Here is a 22,601-nt window from a genome sequence, read left to right as displayed (position 1 = left end):
TGAAGGTTGCCAATGAATGATCTCTCTTTCTCTCTCTCTCTCCCACCCTCCCTCTCTCCTGGGGCATCTTCTGCAGGATCCTCTTTAATCTCCGCAGTGCCCTCATTGAATTACATTCCTTTCAATTTCCATTCAATTCCATCCCATTTCCATTCCCACTCTCACTCCATCCTATTGCTATTGCTATTCCATCCCATCCTATTCTCATTCCCACTCTCATTCTATTGTCTCCTTCCCATTCTATTCACATCACATCACTGCAGTCTCAATCCGCTTTTGGAATCTTCCTGGCTGACCTGGAGCTTCCTCTGCATGTCTCAAATGCACAGAACAGACTTAAACAAGGGTTCCGCACACTTGGCAGGCAGGATTGGACTGTGCAAGCATCACTTGGAACAGATTTGGCAAAGAAGCCCAAAGGTGGAGGCTCAGTGGCTGCCAAGATGTGAGTGAGCTAGGGAGTTGGTGCTGCAAGAGCCGCCCAGCCACCTTCTCCCTCCCAATCCACTGCTTGGATTCCCTTCCTGCCTCCCTCTGCAGGGGCAGAGATATCTGTCCTCTTTCAGGGGCAGGCAGCCTCATAGGCCACCGCCCTGGAGCTGCCGAGTGGGACAAGGGTAGTTAGGCAGCTGTTGTGGTGGGACAACTGTTGTGGTGCTCGCTTGCTTGTGTCTTGCCAGCCCCGCCAAGGGCCGCCAAGCTCTCATTGCAAGTGATGGGTGGCACCTTTCACTAGCCAAGAAAAGAGCTCAAAGATTTGCCACCATCACTCTGCCAGGCGGTGGGGAAGTTGAAGGGTCCCACCAGGAAAGGCTGCGCCTGCTGTGTAATCAATCATTGCTTCCAAGAGTTGTGCTTAATGCCAGAGTGGCGGTCTCCACTGAGCTGCCTGCTCGCCCTCCCCCCACCTCAGACCCTGCATCTAGCTCATGATCGAAGGATCTGCTACTTCTGGGCTAGTCTATCCAGCATGGGATAGCGCCATACTGGGGCACAGCATACTCTCAAGCCTCCCTCTCTCTGCTTCTGTTCTCCTTTGGACAGGATGAATGGAAAGCATGCAGGTACCTGGTACTAAGTGCGGTTTTTGGAAGCGTTGTATAATTACGCGGCAGGCACAGCCTCTCTTGTTGGGACCCTTCGGTTTCCCTCCCCCAGCAGAGTGACAGTCGTGTTCTGCCCCAGCTAAGAACATAGCAAACACACAGTTTGTTCGAATTTATTTTTAATCAATAACCGACTACTAATAGCTGTCTTAGTAGAGGTCACACACACATGAATCTCAAAGCAGTATTTTCTTGCCAAAGCCCAACTGCTAATTAGTCATTGGCATAAGTTCAGAATGTCTTAAATCACAGAATAGCAATTAGCCTTTGATAGCTCACGAAATTTGGCAAAATGTCTAGTTGTTTTCAATAAAGAAACTGAAGCAGATAAGCAGGGTAGAGATTTTCCAGACACAACAAACCACATAGATTCTAAACATTGTTTCTTGCACAGATTCAACTCCTTTGCTTTCCTTAAGTAGATTAGGGGAGTGGCCAATTAGCCCCAAGTCTTACTCCCGAGGAGACCTCCTCTGGAGTAACCACTTCTGCCTTTCAGCAGCTCTATGTGCATTAAGGAGAAGTCTCTTCTTCCTCATTACTACTATGCAGTGCTGGAGGTTCTGATGGTCCTAGCGGAACCTCTGCCTCTGGCATCGAGTCCTCGCCAGCCTCCTCAGTTTGACTTGGGTGCCAGCTGCACAGGCTGCTGGTGCATCACCTAGTCGGTTTCTTCTTGAAAGGATCTGCTGTCAGCTGCTGGTTGGCCACAACAGGTGGACTGGAGTCCCTGGCTAATCTTTGATTTCTTTCCTCAACTGGAAAAAGGCACAGCCCATTTTTGGCCTACCCTACAGGGTAAGTTCTAGCCTGCAGGACTCACAAAAGTAAGTCCTGCACTCTGCCGAAGTGCGGGGGCCAGCGAAGGACTGCTGTCTTTGGCACTACTGGTGCGCCCTCCCAGGCCGTCACGGGTACAGGTGCGTCCGGCGCGCGTGTATGCTTTCATCAGCGCAAAATTTGGATTCCGCACATACGCAGGAGCAAAAAATTGGCAAAAATCACCCAAATCTCGCTTGGATGTCTTCACAAGATTTTGCTTGCTGTGCATGCGCAGAAGCCAAATCTCACATGGGGGCACGCGTGTGTGCATCAGGGATGCACAGCTGCGTGAACATCCCAAAAATCACTACTGGAGTGTAGTACCTGACCGTGCCGGTAGCAGGCCATCACTGGTGGGGGCCAGTGAGTGGGTGCATGGGGTGATGTGAGTGGGGCATCCTTGTGGCCCCCCATGGGTCATAGTTTGAGGATACCTGGTCTAGACAGCTATTACGCCAATTGCAACACTGAATAGAATCTGTGTTTAAGCTAACACAAACAGATATTTAAGACTGGTACTACAAGTTGCCTTTTAGTCTATCTATTGAAGAAACTGGGGAGATTTTGCAATGGTTCCATTAATGGGGTTTGTATCCTCTCCTGTTTGTGTGCTAATATATAAAATTATTTTTTAAATTGTGGTTGTTAAAGAATAGTATTATTTTTTAGTTTAGTGTTCTACACCACCCAGTCTCTTTTATGGGAGATGGATAGCTAAACAAACAAACAAACAAACAAACATAAATAAATAAATAAATATAAATGTACAGTATATAATAAAAATGTAGCTCTTTTATTCCTAAATTCCAGCAACATTTCAACGGATTTGCTATAGATCTGCAACATTCCCATGGACTGTTAATTATGAATGTAAAGTAGTGTTTACATTTTACGGTAATGTGTAATTAAACTCTGGTTTCCAGTGGTCAATTTGTTATCTCTGAAAACTTACAAATCCTGTCAGAACAAAAGGCTTATTGCCTCATCTCTTTCTTATTCTCCAAAACTGAGTTAATGCATATGGCCTCTGAACTCTGGGGTTTTCCTTTACTGGATCCAAAATAAAACCACCAAGTAATCATACAGCTAGTCCTCAGGCTGTCACCATTTGTTCAATGACTGCTTAAAGTCATTATAGGACTGCAAAAATGGACTTATGACCAATCATCACATTTTTGACCACTGAAGTATCCCTGGGTTACCTGATTAAAATTCAGGCACTTGGTGATTGGCCTCTATTTTATGATCACTGCAGCGTTCTTAAGACATGCTTTCCTGCGCTGTGCAAACTGCCTCCAGTACACTTCCTGCCACCGCCTATCTCCCCCTCCATCTCCTACCTTTTGGTTGCCTTGCACAGCATAGTCAAGATGAGGTAGCGATATTCCACCGCTATCTACCTGCTGCTGTCTCCAGCTGATCTTCATTTTCTTCACCTATTTACCTGCTGCTGTCTCTCACCAGCAGTGAGAGGGTGGTTATGAGGGTTGTTGGTGATCATACATGCATGACCCATTGCTGGGGGCAAGCTGAGACTGTTGCAATGGGGCAGGCTTGCCAAGAGCCTGGTGGCTGGGAAGGCAGAGGCGAGCCCAGCAGAGGGGAGATGAGACAAGGAATGAAATCAGCTGGAGGTAGTGGCAATGATGGAGGGGGGTGAAGGCAGAATACCGCAGCCCTGCAGTTCAGAGTGGCCAAAAGCCAGAGACGATGGGAAAATGGGTGAGTAAGTGGAACTGAGGCAGAGACAGATTACATGAGGCAGAAGTATGAGGTTCTATATAATGTAAATCTATATACAGTGATCCCCCGGGTATCGCGATCCCGATCATTGCGAACGGGCTAAATTGCGATTTTTCAACCCGGAAGTCAAAACACCATCTGCGCATGCGCGCCCTTTTTTTCTATGGGCACGCATGCGTAGATGGCGCCGGGCAGATCAGCTGCTGGGTGGCTTCCCTGGGTCTTCCCCCTCTTGCTGGCGGGAGGGTGAGCGGCGGGCATCAGCGAGGAGTTTCCCCACCGCCCACGCAAACTCCTCGCTGCCGCTCGCCCGCCCTTCGCCCGCCGTTCACTCGCGGCGCTTCCCAGCTGAGTCCTGAAGCGAATTGGCTTCAGGACTCAGCTGGGAAGCGGCGCGAGCGAGCGGCGCGAGCGAACGGCTTGTCCACCGCCTGCCTGCCCGCGCGCCGGCCGTGCGCCCACCCACGCCGTTCGCTCGCGCTGCTTGCCAGCTGAGTCCTGAAGCGAATTGGCTTCAGGACTCAGCTGGGAAACAGTGCGAGCGAGCGGTGCGAGCGAGCGGCTTGTCCGCCGCCTGCCTGCCCGCGCGCCCCGCCCGCCCGCCCTTCACCCGCCCACGCCGTTCGCTCGCGCCGCTTCCCAGCTGAGTCCTGAAGCGAATTGGCTTCAGGACTCAGCTGGGAAGCGGCGCGAGCGAACGGCGTGGGCGGGCGAAGGGCGGGCGAGCGGCAGCGAGGAGTTTGCGTGGGCGGTGGGGAAACCCCAATCTTCGGCTCCTCGCTGCTGCGGCGGAAGTAAAAACACCATCTGCGCATGCGCAGATGGTGTTTTTACTTCCGCAGTGCTACTTTGCGAAAAACCGATCATTGCGAGGGGTCCTGGAACGGAACCCTCGCAATAATCGGGGGATCACTGTATATATAATCCATAACTATATCTGAATCAAAGTTGAAACTCATTCTTTTCCTTTTTTTCTTTTCAACACATTTATTTTTATTATTTTTGAGCATTTTTCTTTTCTAATTTTCTATCACTATTTACCTTTTAACTTGGCATCTTTAAAAAAATAGTTAAAGTTATGGAAAATCTGGGTTGCTACCTTGATTTTGTACTCAACCCATGTTCTATTAAAGCTACTGCAAAATTTAAAAGGAATAGTCTGTTGTTGGAGTGAGAAACTCTTTGATGTACAGTACTTGCATAAGCAGGCCCAGCAGTATTACTTCATAGTTATTGAGTCTTCCCAACTTGATATAAAAGAATTACACTTATTGAAATAAAATTAAAATTAACTAGATTACGATTTATTGCATTTTATTTGTGATTTTTTTGCTTTCTTACAAAAAAGACAGGCACAATTTATTTAAAATACCTCAAATACACTGCAAAAAACAGATCACTATTCCAATTACTTCTTTACACTTAAATTAAAAAGCTGTGTATAGATTTTATTGAGGCAGTAGTGCATTTTTAATAGGAATGAATTGCAAAATATATATTTTATACAGTAAATGTTAAATTTATTATTACTTATAAAACTTTGAATTTTACAATAATTCATTTTACAATTGATAGGCTTCTGGAAAAATAGCACTTAAGAAATATTTGCCAAAGCTATTCTTTAGAGACTCATATTAGAAATTATTTTTCCTATGAATAATAAGGAAAACTGTACTTGATACTGATTTACACATATATAATTTTACTGAGGTAAGATTTCTATATATATACTATTCAAATGTCCTATTTTTAAAATCAGACATACAGTGTGTGGATGTCACTTGATCTTATCTTTTTAAATTAAGTACCAACACCACAGAAATCAGGAAGTGTTTTAAGCTGATTCGTAGTTTCTTATTTTATTATTATATTATCAAAGGATGAAAAAGGCACACAAGTAATTTCTTCTGGGCTGCCTCGAAGAAAGATCTGTTGTATAATAGATTTAAATATTTAAGCTACAGCCAGAACTGGGACTTGATTGAAACAAAATGTAGTGAATCATTTTCCGTAGAATTTTTTGTTTAGCAGAAAAATCAGGAGGTTTACATTCACTTTAGCTTTCTCAAACATTTTCATTACAGAAACGCCTTCATATTGCATTTGAAGCAAGTCCTGTAGCAAGGAAGAAAAGTGAAAGTATTTTCAAATTGAAATCAGAATGAGCAATGTTTATAAGTTAAACATGAAGACGAGCAAAATGTGAAAACAGCCCTCCCCAGCATTTTTCCTAATACTAGATCAGGGCTGTCAAACTCCTGCACCCTGGGCCGGATGCATCAAGGGCAGACCATGCCCATACCAGGTTTAGCGAAGGGGAAAACAGTCCTGATATGTCACATGATGCCACCGTGACGAAGCGAGTTTGACACCTAAATTCAATCTTGAAAATTAAAATCAAGAAGACTTAAAACCATTTATACCATTGATACAATTAAGGCAAACAGAGAACTGTCCACTAGGGAAACATATCGGTATTTTATTTAGACAATTTGATGAGACCCTCTAGAAGTCGAGATGCTAGCCAGTAATTATAATGCACATTTATATAAAATTTAACCTGAAGGCAAGCAGTTTATTTTTTTTTGAAAAAAGTTTATTAATTTATTTACATTAAAATCACACAATAACAATACATACGATACACTGTATACACACAAGTTTGAGTAAAGAAAAGAAAAAGAAAAGGCAAGAGAGAAAAGAGATAGATATGAAAGCAGTTTAATGAGTCAGCCACTATTTGCTTTTGCTATAATAGATGTTGTTGTTTTTCCTTTATTTTCGGGGAAGATTTGTGTTCCTGCAGAACAGACCCCACCCAATGACAAATGCAAATCCAGTAAGATCCAAAAATAGTTGCAAAGTATTGCTGACTTGTAACTACTTTAAAAAGGATTATAATCCTACATTACACGAAAGCATAAGTATCTCTAAGAAAACTGCACACAGATTTATGCAAATTATCAATAGTTATGTCAGAGTAATTATCTAATCCAGTGTTTCTCAACCATGGCAACCTGGAGATGTGTGGACTCCAACTGCCAGAATTCCCTATGATGGATAGGAATTTTGACAGTTGATATCAACACATCTTAAGGTTGCTGTGGTTAAAAAGCACTGCTCTAATCAGTTCCCCTAATTTGTGGCAGTGTATGTTTTATCTCAAAGTTTATCAATAATAAACTTGGCAAAAATTCAAGAACTGATCTGGGCATAACTGATGGAATTTTGCTTTTTTACTATTTGAAATAAAGATTTCTTTAATAAGAGTAAACTACTTTGTAAAACCCTCTATTTGAAAATAAGTCCTCAAATGCTACCCAAGTGCATGCTGCAAGTTATTTTCTTCTTTCTACTCCCACAATAGTCTAGAAAAGCCTCTAATGAAGCACATATCATTAAAAAAAAACAATTTACCTGAAAATGGAGCTGTACTTTTTCCATCTCCACACCTAAAAATTTAGCTTTAATATCAAAATCACCCACTTCTTCACCGGGTGAAATTTCAAACATCACATTCTTAAACCTATGAAGAAAAGAAATAATCATTTGGAAGTAGAAATATATTCACATTAAAATGCTACGGAGTTAAAACCAAAACACTTGTGAAAAATGACTCATTTTAAATTCTAAAATGAAAAATCCATTTTAATAGATAAATCAGCTACACAACACCTACTGATTAGGCTGAAGTTCATCAATTTCTAGAATAACTCCCTTTTCATATAGTCTTGCTGCCGTGTATTTCAATGAAGTATTCTTCAGTTTGTTTCCACTTTTCTCCTCTTGCTTTCCATTTAATTTAATAGATCTTCGTGAATTTCTGTAAATTGAATCAGATAAATAAATGCTAGGCCAATCACAGAAGAAACATGTTTTCCTTTTGCTAATAAAGACAAAGATAAAATAAATACAAATGTTTTAAAATTCAAATTTAAAATAATTTATCAAGCCAATATCAACTTCTATAGTGGCATTCTCTTTTTTTTAGGAGCAATAAGTTGTTATTAAAAGGGGAATCTGTGTTAATAAATTAATGAAATGAAAATAAGAAAGTTGATGACTGTTACCTCCACCCTCATTTTATGAGCCAGGATCTTCCCAATGTCTCAATGTGTGAATGAAAAATATTTATTTAATTTATATGCTGCCTTAATTTTTTTAAATAAACAATTCAAAGTGGCAAGCAAATCTAATGCTCTTTCTTCCTCCTATTTTCCCTATAATAACCATGTGAGGTGGGTTGCGCTGAAAGAGAGTGACTGATCCAAAGTCATCCAGCTGGCTTCGATTGCTAAGTTGGGACCTGAGCTCATAGTCTTCTGGTTTCTAGCCTGGAAGCTTTAACCACTAGACTAAGTTGGCATTGGATATGCAAAGATCTGACCTTGTTTCTGGACTTTCGGCGGTATGCAATAATAAAGATAATCAAGGGGAATGGGAAAACATGCCACAGCCAACCTGATCTGGCCAGCATGCCACGGTCAACTCACCGCAGCCAACTGGCCTTGGCCAACTTGTCACAGGATAACTCGCTATGGGACAATTTAACAATTCTATTTAATTATTCAAATAAATAAAAAATATTTTAATTTTTGCCGTTCACATTTCATTCTGTCCCTCCTTATGCATACTTTCTTTAAAGATTGTATTCCACCATTTCTTTAATACTAGTGTAACTTGTGCAGCAGTGAATTTTCCTGTGGCACAATGGCCATGGTGAGTTATCCTGCAGTGAGTTGGCCGTGGCAAATTGTCACAGACCCTTAAGTGTTTGCTTCAGGAGTGTAAGGAGCAGGGATTATTTTGTCTGTGGAAGGGAATATATTCATTAGTAATATTTTGTCCATCTACTGTGTTTCCCCGAAAATAAGACAGAGTCTTGGCCTTATTATCAGGGGATCTTCTTATTTTGGGGGGTACAGTAGGCAGCAAGCGTGGGACTGGATGTCCCATTGCCACCCTGCCACTCCCTGTTCTTGGTAGCGGCTGAGCAGCTGGCGCGCCACCACCTCTTGTGGAGCAGGACTCTTCAAGCTTGTTGTGCCATTGCATGTATGAACTACAGCAGTGATTTTCAAACTTTTTTGAGCCGCGGCACATTTTTTACATTTACAAAATCCTGGGACATGCCACCAACCAAAATGACACAAAATGACACACTAACACAGTACATATTATACATATAGTTTCTAAATGTATTTATACTCGCTTAGTGTGAAACCTGGGCCTGTTTCGATGAACACAAAAGGGATATCCTGGCAGGAATGGTAGTTTGGGGACCCATGTTTAATTTCCCCACGGCACACCTGACCATGTCTCACGGCACACTAGTGTGGCACACTGGTTGAAAAAAACTGAACTACAGGACTGCTGTGAGCTTCATCATATCAGCACAGCTGACACCCTCCTGCTCGTGGCTGTGTGCCAGTATGTTGAACCTCGTGGTAGCGCTGCCATTCGTGCATGCAATGGCACAACAAGCCTTGCAGAGTCCTGCTCCATGAGGCAGCAGCGGTGGTGTGACGAGTTTCACAAACTCATTTCTGCAGGTGAGACGTGTTGGGCCGCAAGATGTGTATTCTACCTGGGACTTGCAGCCCATTGTAAAAGAAAATTTCTCACAAATTCGAGAAGTTTGATTGAACTCGCGAGACATTTTCTTTTACAATGGGCTTCCATGGACACAACGCCGAGGAATGTGATGGAGCTACAAGTCCCAGGTAGGACATGTGACTCGTGGTGGGACTCAATTTGGGGATGGCAGGGCATGAGAGCATGTCCTGCCTGACACTTGTAGCTCCATCATGTTCCTCAGCTCCTCTGGGCTCTGCCTTTGGCTCCTGTTTGCGAGGAGGAGGAAGCAGGGCGAGGCAAGGATCGATGCTCTGGAGCCGCCCCGGAAAGTAGTTGGGGGTGGGGACTTATTTTGTAGGAGGGCTTATTTCAGCGTATGTGCTGAAAAGCCTGATTGGAGGCCTTATTATGGGAACATGTATTATTTTTGGAGAAACACAGTAGGACTATGGGCAAAACATTGTGTCCCATAATAGTGCAGTTACTAGAGAAATGTTTAGTTTTAAGGTCTAGAAATCTTATTTGGTTCAACTTGCAGGGCATAATACCTTCATTCTCATACCTTTATTCTCATACCTTCTTATTTGCTTTATTTAAAATGGCACAATCAGTGATCAACCATTTTGGTACTGAATTTCTTAAATATGAATGCAACATGCCCTGGAGTTTGCATCTAAAGCAGTGGCCCCCAATCTAGAACCAGAGACTAGTTCTGTGGAGGGCGTTTTCCCCCACAAATGGAAAGCATAGTTTTGTGAGCTGCATGCACAGATGGGGCTTTGTTTGCTTGTTCTGGAGGACTGTAGACCTGTGCTGGTCTGCAATGCAGAGGTTAGGGACCCCTGATGTAGAGGACATAAACTGACGATCTCTGCATTATACCAGGTTCTAGAAAAGATCACTTGCTTTACATATGAAGTTGCTTATTTGAAAGCATATAGAATGACATTACACCAGAGGTTCCCAAACCTTTTTGATTCATTACACTCACAGTGTCTCAATATTTTTTCCAGAGCACGAAGCTGTTTTGTATTAAAATATATAGTCATGTATATAATTATGAAAAATAGTCTCAGCATCATCTAAGAGGAGAGGCTCATCTTAGTGGCATTTGTAAAGCCAGTGTCCTTAAGATTTGTTTAAATATTTAAAAGATTCAATAATTTATTTTCTAACATAAAAGAGCATCATGTTGATTTTTAATAAGGTGTAACAAACAACAATAATTCAAACATTTGTTATAGAAAGTATTTTCTTTGCGTATAAAAATATTTTACTCACTTTCTTGTCAAATTATCTAAACATGTTTTAATGTAGGTATTGTAATAATTGGTTTGATCTTCATAAAAGGCTTTCTTGGAATTGAGTGCATTCAGTGTCTGCTGAAGTTTTACCAACTCTGCTTTTCGATGTTGTCTGTATCTTCTTTGATTTCTGATATCCTAAAAAATCATCAAAAGAGGATAACTTATTTCCATACTGGATTTTTAAAAATCTGCAAACAAACCCTACCTTAGGAAGCTGCAAGAATAAAGTAAGATTTTAGGAAAGGAATGATAAAAATCTGAAGGGAAATTCATGTCGCTAAACAAGCCAGTTGTTAAAGTGAGTTTTGCTCCATTTTACAATCTTGTCACTAAGTGAATCACTGCAGTTGTTAACTTAGCAACATGGTTGCTAATTGAATCTAGTTTCCCTATTGACTTTGCTTGTCAGAAGATCACAAAAGGTGATCACATGTCCTATGAACATTGCAATTGTCATAGGTACAAGCTAGTTGCCAAGTGTACAAATTTTGATTACATGACCATGGGGATGCTACAATGGGGATAAGTGTTCGCAATAGTCATAAACCACATTTTCAGTGCCATTGTAACTTCAAACAGTTACTAAACAACTGGTTGTACATCAAGGACAATCTATATTGGCAAAGCAGTTGTTGATTTATTTATTTAGGAAATTTATATAGCCACTTGCTCACTCATAATGACTCTAGGCAGCTTATAAGCAATATAAAAAATAATCTTATTCAAACAAAGTGCTCATTGTGATGCTACATAATGTTTAATTTCATCTAGACATAATCAGTATTCAGTACTGAGATTCAATATTGGTATTTAGAAAGCGAGTAACTGGGACATTTTGCCATTATGGAGAAGCTGAATTCACTATATTTTCTACACGGTAATTGCAAAACCATCCTTGTACTTCTTTGTATCTTTGTATGGATCTTTACAATTCAGGCAACTGAATTAAACATATTGAAGCTGCACCGTGTAATTCATTACCACAACTGTTTTTTAAGTATAGTTCAGAGAATAACCCACTAAGAGTCACTGCAGCGTGAACTTGAAGTCAAAATAAGTTTATAATTAAAGAATTATACATTTAAAATTCAAGAACAAGTACCATATTCATATATACAAGCCTATCATTTCTTTAATTTAGTTTACTAGGAATATTTCATCAATGCTTATATTTCACTTTAAAACTTACTATTTTATTCAAAATGAACCTATTGAAGATGAAAAGCAGAAAATGATTGGAAAAATATAATAACATTGCTACAACCTTGGCTAGTTCATTGATGATTTCTTGATATTTGTTTTCAGATGAAACCAGCCCAGCTTGTTCCAATGTTCGCAAGTTTCTCTGGATTTTTCTTTTCTTTTGTTCTAGTGGTAACTGCCCTTCTTCAAGAATAGACCGACTATGTTTCATTTTCTCTGGTGTTTTAGAATCCAAAATTGCGCGTTTCTCTATTATTTTCATGTGTTCCGTTTCCTAAGGAAAAAATAGCAAGACAAGTAAGATTACAGGTATATACTATATTGATAGGCAGAGAAAGATTACCACCTTTTATATAAGCAAGCTTGTATGTTCATATCAGAATTAAGAATTGCATATTCTGTCTTTTCAAAACCAAAACATCTAACGAGAACATTGGGCAGGCCTCAAAGAAGATTTAGCAAAAAAAAAAAACAAAAAACCCCAGATTTTGCCAGCAGAGAGCTGTAGCATTTTTGGATGGATGGCTCTATTCATATTTCTTCTTAGATTCATTTCCTGCCTTTTCTTCTGGAGGTTAAGGTGGCTTCCTTGCCATCCAGAAGAAGAGCTCTTTCTTCATTTTATCCTACAGCAATCTTTGTGCTTGTTGGGCTGTGAATGACTAAACAAAAATCACCCATTGAATCCGGAATGCCTAGCTTTAGTTCTTAGTTCTTACCTCTACACTGGTTTCCTTACCAGGAATAACCCTTTTTAAAAGCAGATTAAAAAACAAGCCTAAGGCAAGAGATATTTTTAGTTTTGTTATTACAACACAAATATTTCCTAACAGACAAATATAACATGTAAGGAAACCAATGTAGTGGTTAATAATTTATTTATACTCCTCAATCTCTTCAATATTTCCTTTATAACCATTCTTCTAGATCAGTGATGGTGAACCTATGGCACGGGTGGCACGTGGAGCCATATCTGCTGGCACACAAGCTGTTGCCCGAGCTCAGCTCCAACGTGCATATGTGTGCCGGCCAGCTGATTTTTGGCTTACACAGAAGCTCTGGAAGGGTATTTTTGGCTTCCACAGAGCCTCCAGGGGGATGGTGGAAAGTTCTTTACCCTCCCCCGGCACCAGGGAAGCCTTTGGAGCCTGGGGAGGGCGAAACACGAGCCTACTGGGCCTACCAGAAGTTGGGAAACAGGCTGTTTTCAGCCTCCAGAGGGCCTCCGTGGGGTAGGGGAAGCGGTTTTCGCCCTTCCCAGGCATTGAATTATGGGTTTGGGCACTCGTGCATGTATGACAACATGTGCACATACTCTTTCGGCACTCGAGGGAAAAAAGGTTTGCCATGACTGTTGTAGATACTTTCTTCTCCAAATACAGTGGTACCTCATGATACGAACCCCTCGTGATACGAACCCCTCGTGATACGAACCCCTCGTGATACAAACCCCTCGTGATACGAACCCCTCGTGATACGAACCCCTCGTGATACGAACCCGGGGTTCAGAAATTTGTTGCCTCTTCTTATGAACTTTTTTCGGCTTATGAACCCACCGCAGATCGCAAAATGGCACTCTGATGGGCGCCGCCGCCTGGCTGTCACCTTTTAAAACAGCTGGGGGGCTTCTCAGCGTTCTCCCGAACCTGAACCCAAACGTTTCGGGTTCGGGAAGCCGCTGAGAAGCGGCGCCGCCCGGCTGTTACCTTCTAAAACAGCCGGGGGGCTTCTTGGTGTTCTCCCGAAACCAAACTTTTCGGGTTCAGGTTCCGGAGGCCGCCGAGAAGCGCCCGGCTGTTTCAGAAGGTTGCAGCCGGGCGCCGCCGCTCGGCGGAGCACCGTTTTTGTGATTTTCAGCCGATCTGGAGGCTGGAAAGGAGGTGGGGAATCCCAATAGGGAATTCCATGGGTGGAGCTTTGACATCACGAAGAAGCCCCCCGGCTGTTTTAAAAGGTGACAGCTGGGCGGCAGCACCCAGTGGAGCGCCATTTTGCGATTTTTTTTCTTTTTGCACGCATTAATCGCTTTTACATTGTTTCCTATGGGAAACAATGTTTTGTCTTACGAACTTTTCGCCTTATGAACCTACTTCCGGAACCAATTAAGTTCGTAAGATGAGGTATTACTGTATTTTCATATTTGGATAATATTCCAGCAATACATCTCTGTAAATATTTCTTTAAAGAGTGGAAAGCAACTTGCATATGAACTTTTCTTGATTTTATCTCTACAATAATTATGCAGGAGGGGGGGGGGTTATTTGGCTTGAGCGAAAATAAGTCATCCAGTGAGTTTCTATGGTTAGGTTTCCATTATTAAGAGTCTTCTTAAGTCCTCATCCAAAAGCTTAATGATTACAGCATTTTGACACCTGTTTTCTTACAGTGGGATTTGTAGATTAGGTAGAGCAATATGTAAAAACCTGTAAACATAAATACTGTACTAGGATACAGCTCCTGACATTTTCTCAGAATATTTTTGATCTTTCTATCCAATCACACATACCATGTTGAAGGAGAAACCTCTCACCAGAGAAACAAATAGTGACACCCCACTTTTCTGAGATCAGGGAGACTCTAGACAGCATGGTCTGAAATTCTGCTGACTGGGTTCTGTAGTTCACCCTGTCTGGAAGTCATCAGGTTAGGGAAGGATAAGCTATTGCAGGGGTCTCCAAACCTGGCAACTTTTAAGACTTGTGGACTTCAACTCCCAAATTCTTCAGCCAGATATCCTGGCTGGAGAATTCTGGGAGTTGAAGTCCACAAGTCTTAAAGTTGCCAGATTTGAAGATCTCTGAGCTACTGGGTCTAGGGAATCATCCTGCACTAATCACATTATCCTAGCTTCTAAATGAAGGAAGAAGAAAGATTCAAGAATGCTAATCTAAGTCATTGGAAACAGGGCAGAATCAACATATAATGTACTTGTTATCCAATCATTCTCCACAGATGACTATTTTACTTTAGAATATATTCACTTATTTGGGTTTTACAATATTATTTTGGAATTGAAATGTTCAGATTCATACTAAATGGAATGGTTACCTGAAGTTCGGAAGCTGGTATTTCCAGAATTTTGGCAAGTGACTCCCCAGGCTGAGCTTGTATTACATCCATAATTAGCCTTTTTGTTCTTAATGAAACAATCAGAGAAATTGTGATTAATGGATAGTTATTGAAGACTGTTAAATTATTTTACATATAGATATCTATTCAGAAATAATTCTCACTATATCAATAGTCCTCCCATGTAAATATGGATCCTCCCTGAGAATTACTATATAAGACTTAATGGGAGAGCCCACTAAGTTTAATGAAAAATATGAATATATAATCAAAAAAGGAAATATAGGTATCTGAAGGCATGAAGGAATGCAACTTATCCAGGCAAAGAATGAGTGAGATCATCCAATGGCATGGGGTGAGGTATCATCAATACGCCGATGATACCCAACTATACATCTCCACCCTATGTCCAGGCAACGAAGTAGTAGAAGTGATGTGCCGGTGCCTGGAGGCTGTTGGGGCATGGATGGGTGTCAACAAACTCAAACTCAACCTAGACAAGACGGAGTGGCTGTGGGTCTTGCCTCCCAAGGACAATTCCATCTGTCCGTCCATTACCTTGGTGGGGGGGACTATTGACGCCCCTCAGAGAGGGTCTGCAACTTGGGCGTCCTCCTCGATCCACAGCTGACATTGGAACATCATCTTTTGGCTGTGACAAGGAGGATGTTTGCCCAGGTTCGCCTGATGCACCAGTTGCAGCCCTATTTGGACAGGGAGTCATTGCTCCCACCCTCGTCTTTCGCAAATTACTCAAGACCCACCTTTGTCACCAGGCATGGGGGAGTTAAGATATTCCTTCCCCTAGGCCATTACAAGTTATGCATGGTATGCTTGTGTGTATGTTTGGTTTTTATAATAAGGGTTTTTAGTTGTTTTATTAAATTGGATTGTTGCATGTTGTTTTTTATCATTGTTGTTAGCCGCCCCGAGTCTGCGGAGAGGGGCGGCATCCAAATCCAATAAATAAATAAATAAAGAAAAATAAATAAATGCAATCTAGAAGCAACAGCAAATACTTTAAACATGGATGAATTTTCAGACTACCATAAGCCAATCCATTCTTGTTTAATTGTGGCTTTATGTTGATTGATTTCAGTAGCATGCTCTCTGGAAATGTATGTATGAGTCTTCAATTCAACATGGACTCCTGGAACTGCCTGGACACACCCGGGGGTATTTTTAGCAACAAAAATGTTTGGGTCAATTGTAGTTGTAAATTGAGGACTATCTGTATTGCTGTTTGTGAACTGCACTTGTCATGCTTTTTAAGAACGGCATAATTTGTTCACTGTTGTTTTAATGAAATACCTTAGATTAAGAGTAAGGGTATATTTCTGCCTTTTATACTTGTTATATCTGGCTAATAACTTTTGGATGCAGGGGACACTTTGCTGCCAGCCAATCGGAGAAGCAAGAATCCCAGCCCCTTCTTTATTTCTTCCTTTCCTTTCCATTCCCTTCCACTCGGCCTGTGTGTGCGTTTGGAAGCAGCCTTTTTAGGAGAAGGAATGGAAGGGGGTCCCCTCCTCTGTCTCCCCTCACCTTCTGTGTGTGTGTGTGTGGCAGGATGGGAAGAGGAGTGTGGAGTCTCTCTCTTCCCTCTCTGTGTGTGGTGTGCGGTGTCTGTCTGCAATTCCTTAAGGCCACTGTATCTTTTCCCAGGATTTGCAGGTGCTGCAAAGGGCAGATGTGAGATCCCAGGAAAAATTAAAGCAGTAAGTAATTGCAAACAGGTGCTGTATTCATGCTCCAACACACCATAAAATACACCATACATAGATAGAACATTGACAGACAGATCAATCACAACTCATAGAAATGATCTGAAACGCCTTCTCTACTAAGAAATAAATAGCAAAGCCTACTAAAAAATAAATAGCAGCAGAAGTTAATTTTCATCATATTCCCACAGATTGCCTCTGTGCGTTTTTAAAAAAGGGTTCTTTAAATATTTCCAACTGTACAAAATCCAAGGCAGATGTTTCCTCTGGTTTCCTGAAAGTCTAATCTATGTCCTGCTGCTTAGTGTCTTTTTCATGTATCCTTATCATAAAACCACTTCAATGTTCTTTCTATGAACTTTCCAGCAGCATTTTAATTTAGAGACACAGCCAAATACCATCTCCAAATTCAACATTGCACAATAGCAAGACAGGAATTAAGGAAATTTCTAAATAACTATTACTGTGCATTTGTGATTTTAAGAATGATTATAAAATTCAGTATTAAACCTACTATCTATTGGGCTTAAATAACATTTTCATATACATACAGACAAATATATTTATTACAGTCCAATACTACTTTTCATCATGTAGTGAACGTTTACATGAAGATTTTCAGTCGCTAAACAATGTGATCATTAGTAATTACTACGATTCACTGACAAAAGCCTATTCAATACCACATATTTTAAAAACATACTTTATCATTAGGCCCTTAATGTCTTGTTCTTCCCCTTCCCGTAAATCGTATTTCCTGGTCAGTGAAAGAGAAATTTCTGTTTTAACAAGTTGATTTAAAGTATTTTCCTTGTTAGGATCATTGGGATCAATAGCTCCTTCTCCTGCAGAGAAAAAAAGTTAGTGCTTCCATATTTTTGTTTATGAAATATTTTTTTAAAATGCGAAGTCAGAACAAAAACAGGGAAAGACAACACTATGCAGATAATGTTTACTTTAAAAAACTTTTCAATGACAGCAAAAATTCAGGAAGATTTTGCGTATGAACTATATAAAGTATACAGTGATCCCTCTATTATCGCGAGGGTTCCGTTCCAAGACCCCTCGCGATAATCGATTTTTCGGGATGTAGGGTTGCGGAAGTAAAAACACCATATGTGCATGCGCACCCTTTTTTTCTATGGCCGCGCATGCGTAGATGGTGGAGTTTGCGTTCCCCGCCGCCCACGCAAAGGGGAAACCCCGATTCGGCTCCTCGCTGCTGCTGCGCTACCGAGCAGATCAGCTGCTGGGCGGCCGAAGGAACCTTCCCTGGGTCTTCCCCCTCTTGCTGGCGGGCGAGCGGCGGGCATCAGCGAGGAGCCGGGGTTTCCCCTTTGCGTGGGCGGCCGGGAAGACCCAGGTTGGGGGTTCGGGGGGGTGCTGGGAAGCCCCCCAGGCCAGCTGCGACCTTTTAAAACAGCCGCGCCGCTTCCCAGCTGACTCCCGAAGCCAAACGCGGAAGTGGGTTTTTTTTAATTAATATTTTTTTAAAAATCGCGATATAGTGTTTTGCGAAGATCGAGATCGCGAAACTCGAGGGATCACTGTATTTGTAGTTCAATTACTTAAACATATTATTCTATTATGGTTAGTTATAGCTATATGCCATTCTAGTTAAAATGAGTCATTCTGGGAATTGCTGTTTGACTAGAATAAAACACAAGACGCTGGAGTTTTCCTGATGGTTCTCATACATATGATCTGATATTATTGGAGATCTGTGAAAACATACCATTTTCATTTTTATAAACTAAAGAATCTGAATTACAGTATAGTATAGAATAGAATAGGATAGAATAGAATTCTTTATTGGCCAAGTGTGATTGGACACACAAGGAATTTGTCTTGGTGCATATGCTCTTAGAGTACATAAAAGAAAAAGATACATTTGTCAAGAATCATGTGCTACAACACTTAATGATTGTTATAAGGGTCAAATAAGCAATGAAGAAACAATCAATATTAACAAATATAAGAATAAGACTGTTGAGTCATAAGTCTTTACAGCAGATGTCCAAGCGCTGCCTCTATTTTGGCTGAGGCAGGCAGGATTCCCTTGGGTACCATTTATTGGGGGTCAAGGGAAAGGGAGGGTTTTGCCTTCTCTTTCTGCTCAAGATCCCCATGGACAATTGGTGGGCCACTGTGTGACACAGAATGCTGGACTCTATGGGCTTTGGTCCCATTCATCATGGCTCTTCTTATGTCCTTATGAGCGTATCTTACTATCAGCTTTCCTAGCAGATGTGCAGATATCGAGGAGAATGACCAAACCTTAAGTAGAAAGTGGACCACCATACAATCTTTTCTATTCATTCTGAACTTCATTTCATCAAATGTACCATTTCCATGGCCATATATTCACTTGGGCAATACCTTAGTTACACTGTTAAGAAAATATAAGCATCCAGTCCACTTTGATATGGTAATCCTCTGATTGAGATAATATTATTTTTATCCAGAACTCTATGCAATATGTGTATTTGTGTGTGTATAGTTATACAACTTCCATGGTAATGGAAGGAAATACAGTCTGCGGAGAGGGGCAGCATACAAATCTAATAAATAAAATAAAAATAAAATTTTGAAACAAAAAAAAATCCTGAGAACTTGCATTATTTCAATAAAGCTATTGCTCTAGTTTAACAGATTGTTTTAAATCTATGCACAGGTTATATCCAATCCTTTAGTTGCCTATTTGTGGTTTTTGTAGTATTTTCTTACCAAGAAAAGTCTCTACATCTGGAACCTTTCCCAAACCTTCTAACATTTCATTTAAGACATCATTTTGGTCTGGAGCAATGGCATCCTGATGTTCTAACAATAGCTGTAAATGAGAATTATACTTATTAAAACTACTGGACCAAACCTGATGTTTCCCTATGCTAATAAATATTGAAATACATAACAGAACCAGAATGATGATAATAATATAAATGGAAATAATCACAAAAACAAAAGGGATAATAAAAAAGCATTTCAGGAAACATGGTAGAAGTAAATGCAATATGTATTCATATAGAAAAATGCAAAACTCATATTCACGTGGAAAAAATTATTTCACATGAACAAGAGATAAATCACCTCATTCTGAAATGTCACTTCAATGCCATTTTAGGAATCAAACAACAGGAAGAATTTATGTACAAGAAAGAAGATGCAGTCCTAAAATAGATTCTTAATTTTTGGAATTATAATTTATTCCACTGATTTGTTATTCAAAACTGCTATTGTATATGCAAAAGTATATTCTTCATCTGAAAATAATATAGACTTTTAAAAATTAATACTGTTTTTCACTTTCATATTAATTGGATTTGATTAATAAAGAACTGTCACAATCCTAAAGACATTTGGCATAAAAATAATATAAATTATTAGTCAATGAAATTTGTTATTGTCCCCAGAACTGAGGAACCCATAGGAAGAAATACAAAACATGAGGAAGCAGGAAATTATTCACTTCCTCTCTTCAGTGGAGGAGGATTTTGTTCAATATGATTTGCAACATTTCATCCTTGCTATTATGGAATTGTTTTTGCTTATTTTTCACAATAATATCTTTAAAAATCATTGTTCTGGTAAATAAACAAAATGTTCTCTGGATTTCTGTAAAGTTCCAAATGTATTCCTACAAAAGTATTACACATTTTGGTTTCAGGAAACTAATTAACATGATTTAAAACTGAAGAATATTTTTAAAAAGGTTAAAGGTCAAAAAGCAGTTAAAATTATTATACTTATTAAATATTTAAGCAATAATCTCAACCAAATGTTTTTAGGAAAGCATGCTGCATTAACTTTTCAACTATGCTTTTCCTACAGTCAGAAAATATTAACACTATCAGAGGAACTTTATCTACAACCATAAATTATTATGACAGCCGCAGCTATGTTTCTTCAACTGTCCAAATTATCAACCTTGAAAAAAATGTTAATTTATAAATATAAGCAGAAAGTTCATCCAAATTATTTCTCTAATTAGCTTGCCTACAATCAGTAATTTTACTTGTGGTATAAGAAATAAAGAAGACTATGATAATAAATAACTTTCATTAAATAATCACCATTATTTAATTTTTCTCAAATTGTTATTTAAACATGGCCACACTCTGAATATTATACCATTATAATTTTACAAAATCTAGTCCTAAACTTAAATTATCTGCTTATGTATTAAACTCAGAACTCTGAAGATCAAATCTGAATAATTCTAAACTTTCAGGTTAAATAATCAGTCATTAAATTATATCACATTTTTATGTTGCAAATAGGAAAAACTAAGAACTAGAAATATTTTATAGAGGAGTAAAAGGGAAATCTGAAATTAGATTTTAGATGTTCCATTGCACTGCTGCACTTTCAATTTTCTCCTATTTGGGTTATTTAAATATTCCAAGAAAAATATAATGGATATTTTTCTTGGAATATTTAAATAAGGCGTGGTTATAATGGTTATGTATGGAATCCGATTATCCTTTGTGTCCTTTTTAAATAATTATTTATACATATACATTTACAATTTATGCATGGTATGTTTGCGTGCATGTTTGGTTTTATAATAAGGGTTTTTTAGTTGTTTTAGTATTGGATTGTTACAAGCTGTTTTTATCATTGTTGTTAGCCGCTCCGAGTCTATGGAGAGCGGCGGCATACAAATCCAATAAATAAATAAATAAAAATAAATATGTAACAGCTCTTGTTTAAAACTAACATTCTGAATAAGTATTTAAAAAAGGAGATTAAAAGTCTGCTATCCAACTGTAATTCCTTTCCAATCTGTATGAAATGGATTATATAAAAATGTCTTATTCAAAATATAATCTGTCTTTCCCAAAATTTTTACTAAGAATTCCTGCCCTTTCTTCTAACAATTGTTGTGTATGCAGTGGCTGTCTTCGTTAACACTAAGAAAAAAAGAAAGTAACCTAATACATCTTCTCTTTGAAAATGTACGGAATACTTTTGAACATTTCCTAACTTAGAGAACCCTACAGAAATGATTTCTTATTAATGTCTTCCAAGTATTTGCGCAAATCTTCAGGTTATCACAGGAATTTAATTCCAATAGGAAGAAAACATTTGGTCTCTATTATTAAATTATATACCCAGTTATACATCTCCACCCCATGTCCAGCCAACGAAGCAGTGGAAGTGATGGGCCGGTGCCTGGAGGATGTTAGGGCCTGGATGAGTGTCAACAAGCTCAGACTCAACCCAGACAAGGCGGAGTGGCTGTGGATCTTACCTCCCAAGGACAACTCCATCTGTCCGTCCATTACCCTGGGGGGAGAATCACTGGCCCCCTCAGAGAAGGTTTGCAACTTGGGCGTCCTCCTCGATCCACAGCTCACATTAGAGAAACATCTTTCAGCTGTGGCGAGGGGGACGTTTGCCCAGGTTCGCCTTGTGCACCAGTTGCGACCCTACTTGGACCGGGAGTCACTGCTCACGGTCACTCATGCCCTCATCACCTCGAGGCTTGACTACTGTAACGCTCTCTACATGGGGCTACCTTTGAAAAATGTTTGGAAACTTCAGATCGTGCAGAATGCAGCTGCGAGAGCAATCATGGGCTTTCCCAAATATGCCCATGTTACACCAACACTCCGCAGTCTGCATTGGTTGCCGATCAGTTTCCAGTCACAATTCAAAGTGTTGGTTATGCCCTATAAAGCCCTTCATGGCACCGGACCAGATTACCTCAGAGACCGCCTTCTGCTGCACGAATCCCAGCGACCAGTTAGGTCCCACAGAGTGGATGTTCTCCGGGTCCCGTCAACTAAGCAGTGTCGCCTGGCGGGACCCAGGGGAAGAGCCTTCTCTGTGGCGGCCCTGGCCCTCTGGAACCAACTCCCCCCAGAGATTAGAACTGCCCCCACCCTCCTTGCCTTTCGTAAACAACTTAAAACCCACCTCTGCCGCCAGGCATGGGGGAATTGAGATCCTCTTTCCCCCTAGGCCTTTACAATTCTATGCATGGTATGTATGTATGTATGTTTGGTTTTTATATTAATTGATTTTTAATCATCAATACCAAATTACTA

The 22,601-nt window shown here is 40.2% G+C and overlaps 1 protein-coding gene across 2 annotated transcripts in view; it reads right to left on the bottom strand.

The window, feature by feature from the left end:
* Positions 1–4,953: 4,953 nt before the first annotated feature.
* IQGAP2 (IQ motif containing GTPase activating protein 2) overlaps positions 4,954–22,601 on the bottom strand; it is a 188,708-nt gene continuing 171,060 nt past the window's right edge. For both annotated transcript variants that reach the window (XM_070743205.1, XM_070743206.1), the window contains 8 exons: positions 19,279–19,381; positions 17,255–17,396; positions 14,807–14,894; positions 11,820–12,032; positions 10,530–10,690; positions 7,351–7,494; positions 7,089–7,197; positions 4,954–5,786 (listed from right to left, as the gene is read on the bottom strand). In XM_070743205.1, coding sequence (XP_070599306.1) covers positions 5,673–5,786; positions 7,089–7,197; positions 7,351–7,494; positions 10,530–10,690; positions 11,820–12,032; positions 14,807–14,894; positions 17,255–17,396; positions 19,279–19,381 — 1,074 coding nt within the window. In that variant the 3' untranslated portion in view covers positions 4,954–5,672. The remainder of the gene's footprint in view (positions 5,787–7,088; positions 7,198–7,350; positions 7,495–10,529; positions 10,691–11,819; positions 12,033–14,806; positions 14,895–17,254; positions 17,397–19,278; positions 19,382–22,601) is intronic.

Source organism: Erythrolamprus reginae, chromosome 2 (genome assembly GCF_031021105.1).
Source record: "Erythrolamprus reginae isolate rEryReg1 chromosome 2, rEryReg1.hap1, whole genome shotgun sequence".
Taxonomy (NCBI): Eukaryota; Metazoa; Chordata; class Lepidosauria; order Squamata; family Dipsadidae; genus Erythrolamprus; species Erythrolamprus reginae.
Note: the sequence above shows the minus strand (reverse complement) of the source record. Positions and strands in the feature narration are given on the sequence as shown.